This window comes from Terrapene carolina, unplaced genomic scaffold (genome assembly GCF_002925995.2).
Source record: "Terrapene carolina triunguis isolate 2854851 unplaced genomic scaffold, T_m_triunguis-2.0 Scaffold67, whole genome shotgun sequence".
Taxonomy (NCBI): Eukaryota; Metazoa; Chordata; order Testudines; family Emydidae; genus Terrapene; species Terrapene triunguis.
The window spans coordinates 46,093,462-46,103,161 of record NW_020664418.1 but is presented as its reverse complement, the minus strand read 5'-3'; the positions used below and the strand labels follow the sequence as shown (position 1 = coordinate 46,103,161).

Below are 9,700 nucleotides of genomic sequence, written 5' to 3'. Positions count from 1 at the left end.
CCCCCCAGGTTGAGGGTTAGGGAAGGGCTTTAACCTGTGCTGAGCTGCTGCCCTGTGTGTTTCCTGGCCAGACCCCTGGTGGGAATGCTGCCCCGCGGGCCCAGCGATGCTGCCCTCAGGGAGAAGATCAAGGAGGCCACCCGCAGGGACATCTTGGCTGCGGATCTGAAGTGCAGCCTCTTTGTTTCCGCTTTGCAGAGCTACAAGCGTGATTCCGTCCTGAGACCCTTTCCAGGCCTCTATGCTAACGAGGAGAGCAAGGATTTTGATGCGTTGGTGAGTTATCCCCTCAGAGGGGACAGCTTGCCACTGAGTGGGGAGGGGAGAGGAAGAGCACTCCGAGCTGAAGAGCAGCAGGTGTTTCTCCAGCGTACAGGTGTAATTAGTTCCACATAAAAACAAAGCCCAGAACAGATCCTATAAACAAGTCACTCGTTTTCATTACTTATGCACTGATGCTACTTCACAGGAGTGTTGTTAGGAGCAATTAGTTAATATCTATATAAGTGCCTCCAAGATGAAATGTGCTAAGTATTATTAATGTGATTATTCACTTGAATAGTGCTGACCCCATTTCTGGCATCTCCTGGTTTAACACACCTGCTGTGCTGCTGAAGGTACCAGGCTCGCCTTACCTTTCCCTTGTTTTCTGGCTGACAGAGGTGCAGTGGAGGGTTACCACTTCCACACAGTGCTTTCCTGCATTGTACATTTGTCCCCTTGTCCTCTCAGAGTGGGGGTAAGATTCTGATTCACTAGGAGTTCCCTGCTCAGTGCAGCTACTGCTTCAGGCCCTTAATTCTGGAGCCTGTTCAATTTAGCTGGTTTTCTGTACACACCAAGGGCACGGACAGATTCCCTGCGTTGGCAAGATATGGCATGAGCATTAGGGGCACATATATTTTAAAAACTTGATCCTTGTTAAGGACAAATGGCTAACATAATTCTAATCCCCTCACCCAATCTTGATTTTCCTAACTCCACATGAGGCTGTTAGGATGTGCTCTGTATGTATGTCTGTTGGAACACTGTCCAGTAGTTAAAATTGCAAAACAGCTGCCACTGTAACATTTTCAACTACTCACAACTTTCTGAAAAACTCTCCTCTGGGCTGGAAACTTTCCAGACCTGGTCCCTGTCCAAAGGCGAACTTCTTTTTTGGTCGGAGGAAAACACCTTTTCAGGCATGTGATGTTGAATAAACAGACAAATGCCATACTGAGCATATGCAGCAGCGCATAGACCTCTGCATAATGGGAAGGAGGGAATCACTGTTTTAATGGTGTCCTTCCAAATAAATGCAGTGTAATTTGTACACAGCCCTGGAAGTTAAAAAAAAAAATTTAAAACGTAGGAAAAAAGCGGTCATACTACTATGTATATTGTGTTATAACTTGTATATGGGCAAAAGCCTACACAGCTCTTTACAGAAAATCATAAAAATGGAGGTCTCTGGCCCAAGAGTTTACAGCTAAGTTGTGTGGAAACTATAAAACAGGTTTAAAATATAGAGCACATTGTTTTCTGTAATACTAAAGAGTCAAAAGCAGCTGTGCAAAACGATGTACATTTACTAGCTCAAACAAAATACCGACTCTTGCCCAGTTAATGATAAAAAAAATATGTTATCTGTCCAGTATAAGTGGGTAAGTAAAATTTTGCAAGTCTGAAATGCAGTAAGATTAAGGAATCTAGATTTAGAAGCATTTAGAAGGTAAATGACAAATGTAGACTTGGAAGCCTCTAAGTCTAAAGTTGAAAGTCTGAAAAAGTTTAACAGGTGAAATAATATCAAAAGCCTGGGTTGGTTTTTTTTGTCCGTTGCTCTCTGGAAAATCCAGTTTGAACCAGTATATCCAAGCCTCCTCAGGGGGTGGCATCTCTCTGGAGGCATTTACAACTTAAATGAGTCACCTTAATCACCCCCTCACTGTTTTGCTTCATGGAGTTGTGGTAACCCTCCCTCCTGGTGTTGCATATAATCCCTGGCTCACCGTCATAGGTGCCGACTTCCCCTCTTTCTCATGAGGGCTCAAACCCCACCCCCAGTCCTGCCCCCACTCCACCCCTTCCATGAGGCCCTGTCCCTGCCCTGCCTCTTCCCACCCCTTCCCCACCCCCATTCCAACCCCTTCCCCAAAGTCCCCACCCCAACTCCGCCCCCTCTCTGCCAATATTCCAACTCCTTCCCCAAATCCCAGCCCCGCCTCCTCCCCTGAGCACGCCACATTCCTGCTCCTCCACCGGAGCGTGCTAATGCTGCCAAACAGCTGTTTGGCGGCAGCTGGGTGGGCAGCGCTGGGAGGTAGGCAGAGGAGCAGGGATGCGGTACGCTCAGGGGAGGAGGAGGAGGTTGGGGGGTGAGGGGAACATGGCTGCCGGTGGGTGCACCCACTAATTTTTCCCTGTGGGTGCACCCACTAATTTTTCCCTGTGGGTGCTCCAGCCCCGGAGCACCCACGGAGTCGGTGTCTATGCCCACAGTGATACATAACTTAATACAGTATGGTTCCCAAAGATATTGCATGGGATTGCAATATCTGTCGCACTTATACCACTCCAGATATCGCCTCTGTGTTGATGTAGTGACCACATTCAGATGTTTTTGCTCACTGTTCTTATGCATACCCATGGATGCTGCTGCTGAATATAGATCATAGAATTATAGAAGACATGTAGCTTGCTCAAACGTCGTACTCAGTGTTGCATGTCAGAACAAATGACAAATTTCCCCACATAATCTCAGTATAAGTCTTTCAGAAGTGGTTCTTGTAATTAATTGGAAATTGTTTTTCAACTTGTACCACAGATCCCCATTAGAGTGAAATATTGTTTTCTTACCACTAGAGGTCTCTGTTTAATCATGATGATGAAGAGACGCAAAACACATTAATCTTTCTTATGTTAGCTTGCAGATACAAATGCTTTGCCAAGCTTAAAAGAACTTCCAGAGTCTATTTCAGACACAGATAAAAGGACATGGGATCTGTTTAGCTGGATTTTATCATCTAAATTCTTAACTATACAAAGTACTAAGAAAAAGGAGGTAAGATTTCAAATTCTTAATGAAAGTTTCATGACATGAGTTTGCTATTTAACACAACCACTTGCATGCGGGTGGTTACCTCGACCTGGGATTTAAGGATTGTTTATTGTAAGGATTGAAAAGTATGTCAAGTGAACGCATTTTCTGGTAGGCATAGATGAATAAAGAGACAGTGTCCTTCCCCCAAAGAGCTCAAAATCTAAATAGACAAGGAACAGAAGAAGGAATGTGTGCAGCAAAAGCAAGTGAATGACTGAGTGGTGATTAATTTTTTTATATCTATTATTTCCTATTAAAACCCCAAAGGTTTGTCTTAGCAAAACCCTTATATTGCTAATGTATGGTTAATCACACTTGACCATTCTATTGAATGTTGTACTCCTACCTTGTGTTCAGATTGTGAGGTCCTCAGGGCAGGAACCAGGCCACTTTTTCTGTTTAGAAAACACCTCATGTTGAGGAGGAAGAATGAGCTAGTGGTTCAGGTGCCAGCCCAGGACGCAGGATACTGGGGTTCATTTCCATGCTCAGCCGCAGATGCCATGTATGATCTTGCATAGGTAACTTAGTCTCTCTGTGCCTCAGGTTCCAATCTGTAAAATGGGCACTACCTCACGGGGACGTTGGGAGGATAAATGTGTTAAACATTGTGAGGCACTCAGATAGTACAATAATGGAGACTAAGTACCTAAGAGAATCGTGGATGCTGCTGGAAATGATATAAATGTCTTTTAGTTCCACATCTTTTTCTTTCCCAAGGAACATATCTCATGAATATATCTATATCATAGCCTTGTTTGTGTGTTGGGATTATGACACCATAAAGATGTCTCTTCTTTTCCTCCCTCTCATTGCATCATCCACTTAACTCTGATATCTGAGTCACATTATTGGGAGAGGAGGTGGGGGAGGGAGGGATTTAACTTTGATGTCATAACCTTACCACTCAGCAATGCTCATGAATATTCATAGAGAAGCAGCAAAGGAGAAGAGGGCAGGAGCATGGAGGAAAAGAAACCCTTACAGTTCCCACAATCCACTTGGTCTTTTGTGGTTACCATTACCAGCTAACTGGGTATTAATACTGAATTGTAAATGCACATAGGTAAATATATTAAGGAACTAGGAAAGGACCTGAGACACTAAGCAAGTTTCCAGTGAATAATCGAGACCTTTAAAAAAATAACACTAGGATTCCTTTCTGTTTTTAAGTATGAGAAGATCCAAGAGTTGACAGGAATGTCAAGTGATGCTGTTCCTACTCCTGACTTCCTGTTTGAAATAGTCTATTGTGATCAGATGAATGCCAAATTTGATGAAACCAGGGGAGAAAGGAACCTTATTTATGCATTCCATGGGAGTCGCCTTGAGAACTTCCATTCCATACTGCACAATGGTTTACATTGCCATTTAAATAGGGTAAGGTTTCCAATATTTCTTGCATTTAAACACACAGCTTCATCCTTCATTCACAAACTCGGAGGCTTGTTTTAAACACATGTACAAATGTGTGTAGGGATAAAAATAATGTGATCTGTGATCTCATGTTGCTATTTGTTTTCCTTGACGACAACACAGTTAACTTTGCATATGATTGTACTAGGTTTTATAAGTAGATTGAGCTTAAAAAAATGCAGGTGGTGTGAAACCGGCATTAAGTTATAGTCGTTTCTCCAATATGCCTGGTTGTAGCTATCCTTCACTTTGAAAACCAAAAAAAGAGATGAATTTAGTGCCTCTGAAAAATGTTGGCGTATTTGACAGCCGTAGAGATGGAAGATCTCTAGCCTTGGACCACGAGGAACATGGTCAGTGTAGGCTCTCTCTGCCCAGGTCTCAACCCTGGACCACCTCTAAAGGTGAGAAACTACCTGCCAATTGAGAGTCCTTTGCATCTGCCAGGAGATTGCTAACAAGGATGTCATTTGGTGGGGGGTGGGACTTTGTGGATGTCCACACCTGTTTGATAGAAGCTAGCTGGGACTATCACTTCTTTTCATGTAGGTTGTCACGTAGCTGGCAGACAGTAAAAATACATAGTCACTACCAACCTGGGCCACGTGTGAAACAGTGACTTAATTGTTTTTAATTTCATCCCCACATTCTTAGCAAGGCTGTAGTCCAGCGCTAAGGAGTTTAAGATCTGAGACTTCTGAATTTCACTGCTGTGTTTTTAAGCTCCATACTATTTTTGGAAACCATGTGCTGGCATTTGGCAAGGAAAGTGCAGTGGTACACTGTATTATTGTGCCATGTGGACATTCAGAGTGTTTGATCTGATGCAGTCTCTCTTGATTTACTTTTGTGCTATTTCAGACATCCTTGTTTGGTGAAGGTACCTACCTTACCAGTGATCTAAGCCTTGCTCTTCTATATAGCCCTCATGGTCTTGGGTGGCAACGCAGCGTTTTGGGCTCTATCCTTAGTTGTGTAGCTGTTTGTGAGATTATCGATCATCCAGATGTAAAATGCCAGGTGAAGAAGAAAGGTGAGTGTATAGAAATAATTACAACTAGAGTGTTAGTCAGTCTTCTATTAATACTCCTCAGATCTTAGGTTGTGTATATGTGCAGTAATACAGCTAAGAATGTACTCATGTGTACACTAGTTTCCCACCAGCAGAAACTGACCGGGAGGCACCTTTTCTGGATGACCCATTAGCAAATCTACAAAAGCGTTCCACAAAAATGGAAAAAATAAAACTTGATCATTCTAGCAGTGGGACCTAGCTAGATCAGTATAGAAACCAAAATAGCATCCTATTTTGTTTTAATCTAGCGGCACTCCGATAACAGAACATGTTCTGTAATGCAGAGTTATTCTATTTGTTCCAGAAGTGAACCCAAGCCAAGATATTCCTGTAACAGCAAGAGTAATACTCATTCTGTACTTATGCATGTTAGACTCATAACAAAGCTATTCTCTACTAGAAAAACTTCATTTTGCTGTTGTATTATTTCTCTATCCTCTCTGATGTTTGCAACCCTCAAGCATTGTGCTCTACGCCTGCCTTCTCCTATCTCTAACGTGCCCTTTCTCTACTCCCAGCCCAACCCATAGTACCCCCATGCCAGGGATAACCAGTAGGGGCTGGTGTAGCCTTAAGACAACTCTGATTCCCCTTTGGGATGCTAAGAGGGACCAATGAAATTTGAGGTAGAGCCAGGAATAAGAACCCTGTCTCCTAACTCCAAGTCCTATGCCTTGACCGTCTTCCTTTACTGTCATACATGTGCTTTTGCTTTCCTTCCCATTTCCAAGAAAACTTCTTCTTGTCTCATACAGATTCAGAAGAAATAGACAGGAAAAGAGCAAGAGTAAAAAACAGTGAAGGGGGCGATGTTCCACAGAAATACTTCGTTGTCACAAACAATCAGCTTTTACGAGTTAAATACTTATTAGTATATTCACAGAAACAACACCGGAGGTAAGAGTTCAACTCACCAGTATAATGAGCATGGTGCAAGTGCCAGATAGACAGATCTTATTTGCACATTATTCTCTCTCTCAAAATCAAAAAATACAAGAGCAAGACATGCTTCCACTTACAGGAAGCAAAAAGGGATCCCGGAGCAAATATAGTAGCTAGGAAAATCTTTATCAAAGCTTGCAAGATTGTTCAAAAATAATAAAACATAATAAATGTGTCAATAAGATTATATTTGATGTAATTCATGCTTTTTATGCATTTTTTCCCCTCCACAGGCCTTCTAGTCAGTCGTCGTGGTTTTCCAATCATCGTTTTGCTATAATGATGATGATGTATCTACTATTGCTAATTGTTATAGGTGCCAGCAACTCACCGGCCTTCCTCTACTACTGGAATAGAATGTTTGACTCCGAAGGATGAACAAGCTGGTTTATATGCTGTTATGTTCACCATGTGCCTTAATGATAGGAGATCTACAACCTACTGCATCTGTACCAGCGCTCTGGAAATGGGGTCTTGAGCATTTGGTTATGTTCCAGTTGCATTACCTTCATGGCCCCCTTTCTATTTTTTCTTGTTTAAGTCGTTTTGTTTCTTTGAGTAATGAGGGCGCCTGATAGGCTGAAAAGGGAGCTGCCAGTCTTGCCCTAGGGACGCTGAAGTAGAATGTGAACAGTTCTGTACAGACATGTTTTAGTCAACGATCCAAGAAAAAACTTTATTTAAAATTAATGAAAACTTTAGTGTGGAAATTATCGGGCCATAGGTGCTGGCTTAAAGTAGTTTCCATCATACACAGGGTTTACACTTTGGTTAAGTCTCTCAGCACCCCTGTATTGGGGGTGTTTATTCTCTGCCAGATTAAAAAAGCAATATTTATTTATAATGCTATTGGAAGGGAGGAATTCTCTTTACCTCACACAAAGGTAAACCTGCAGTAGGTTTTATTGCTTTGACTTGAGAAACCCCGTGTGTCTTTGCTGAAGAGGAAAAGTGCTGTTTCTCATATGATAAAGCAGGATCATCTTAATTACAATTTTTGACAGGGGATTATATTTGGGCACAGTGATTGTAACAAAACATTATAAATAAAACAGTAACCAAGCTGAATGTTCTTGTGTGTTATCGAAAATAAAATCCCTGGATAAAGAATTAATGCTGAATTTTAGAGCACTGTAGGCTATGATGAGAGGAATACATCTTAAGCACAGTACAATGGGCCAGATCCTCAGCTAGGTTCAGGGAGCATACAGTGCAAGTCTGGGGAGGAGGTGTGTAAATTCACCTTGGCCCTCCCCCACCAAGGGGCCCACTATATGCAGGGCTGGTCCCTATGTCCAACAGACTCAAATGGGAGCTCAGGATCAGGGCTGGGCAGGGGCTTCAAAATCATGAAGGAAGGGGAAAATCTATGCCACTGGCAGATCTCTTGGTCTGGGAACACTGTTTTCACAGCCAATTGTGCAGTGCAAAGTGGTTGCATGATGCTCCAGGATGTGGCTCTATGTTTGTACGCATGTCCCATCTCTTTTTCTGCATTTGTTACCTGATAACTGCAGTAGGAATATACCAAATATTTCCTAAAACATCGTTTTAGGAAATGGAATATTTTGAGAGCAGGATTTATTTTGTTTCCGAGGTCAGAGAGTGATGTCAGCTTAGTATATACTGCATTTACGTTTTCACTTGATAACTGACCTCTGTATGTGTGTCTGTAAGATATACTGTCTACATAAAGTTATCAGAAGGAGATTGGTTTTTCCTCTATCAGAATTACATTATCTGTGTTAGGTAGGCTTCATGCCAGTATGTTGTAAGAAGTAGCCATATTTTACTTTAAAAAAAAAGCAAATTACACTAAGAACCCCTCATTTATTATTTGGATTTGTTTGACGGTGTATAGGTTTGTTAGAATGCTGTGTAGTGCACACTTGGAACATTTAAAGAGACTTGAAAATCACTTCGCTGTCTGAATGTTTTATCTGTACTATAGTTATAAAACCACCTAAAAGTATAAAAACTGAAAAAGCTAGCAAAAACAATTTTCTGTTGTTAGTTTATGTTGTACATGTGGGGATAACTTTGCATACGGTCAGATTCACTATTTCTCCCTCTCTTATGGATCAGCAAGGTAGCAGAAAAACCCATATAAAATTGCCTTAATAAAAATATTTGTAAAAGCTTCAGGACACATTTTAAGATTGTGCTCTCAGAAAGTGGCAGATTTTTTAAATAAGTCAACTTTAAATAATTGAAATTGACACTGTCCCTTTAAACAGAGGGGGCTTTTAGCACTCATTTTGAACACAATAAAACTTTAAGTTTGTGAAGATGTGAGCGTGGGTGACTATGACCACTCTTGATGTTAAATCTGAGATTTAAGTACAGTGGTGCAGTGAAAGCAGGAGAGTTCCACATTTATAAAGCAGCACATTGTGTGTTGTGTTTTGAGACAGCCAGGGTCATTCAGCAAAGAAGATCTACACCCTGTGAAAGTAGCTTCAGCAGCAAACTAGCCGGGAATGTGAACAAAGTGTCAGGAAGGAATGGACTATTCCAGACAACTATTTTAATTAAGCTTTGGGGTTGGCTGACTTAGTTTCAAAGGCATTAAGAGACAAAATACCAGTTCCTGTAATGTGTATTTTCTCACCTTTGAGATTTTGAATTATATAAATACAACTTCACATCTTTAATAGGAATGTCCATTCTAGGAGCTAAAAAACGTCATGACTTACAGTAAAGTAGCGTCACGTAGGGTAGTAGTAGTAGTAGTATGTCCATTTTAGATGGGAAACTGAAGCACAGCCACTAAGTAACTTGCCCAAAGTCACACACAGGAAATCTGTGGCCGAACTGGGAATAGAAACCAAGTCTTGTGACTCTCCGAATGGTATGTTAACCACAAACCATTCTTCTTCTTGTGATCTCCTAAGATCCTTGGTGCTTGTCTAGTTACTGTGTTATATATAAGAGTAATGTGGATACGTATTACTGAGATGTAATTTATATTAAATAGGGCATGGATAACATCACTTTTTATTCCTTTTAAATGGTAGCTGGTCACATAAATCTGTTATGTCAGCATTACTTAACATGCTGTGTGTGCTATAAGGTGGAGCCATTTGAAGTGACTAATTCCCAGTGTGACTGAATGCCAGTGCTTATTGAGACAAGAACATTCATTGCGGGGGATAAAGCAGCGTAGCATCTCTCATATCCGC

The 9,700-nt window shown here is 41.5% G+C and overlaps 1 protein-coding gene across 1 annotated transcript; it reads left to right on the top strand.

The window, feature by feature from the left end:
- Window positions 1-6: 6 nt before the first annotated feature.
- Window positions 7-8,323, top strand: PARP16 (poly(ADP-ribose) polymerase family member 16). The gene is made up of 6 exons (XM_029910798.1): window positions 7-276; window positions 2,909-3,046; window positions 4,259-4,465; window positions 5,363-5,534; window positions 6,332-6,473; window positions 6,752-8,323. Exons 1-6 carry the CDS (start codon window positions 85-87, stop codon window positions 6,894-6,896), a joined length of 996 nt encoding a protein of 331 aa, XP_029766658.1. The 5' UTR covers window positions 7-84; the 3' UTR covers window positions 6,897-8,323.
- Window positions 8,324-9,700: the final 1,377 nt, after the last annotated feature.

Bases quoted from the DNA above. Each gene is read 5' to 3' on its own strand.
- PARP16 (XM_029910798.1), top strand. From the start codon at position 85: ATGCTGCCCCGCGGGCCCAGCGATGCTGCCCTCAGGGAGAAGATCAAG. The intron at 3,047-4,258 runs GTAAGATTTCAA...TCTGTTTTTAAG, and splicing joins AAAGTACTAAGAAAAAGGAG to TATGAGAAGATCCAAGAGTT. The intron at 5,535-6,331 runs GTGAGTGTATAG...TGTCTCATACAG, and splicing joins ATGCCAGGTGAAGAAGAAAG to ATTCAGAAGAAATAGACAGG.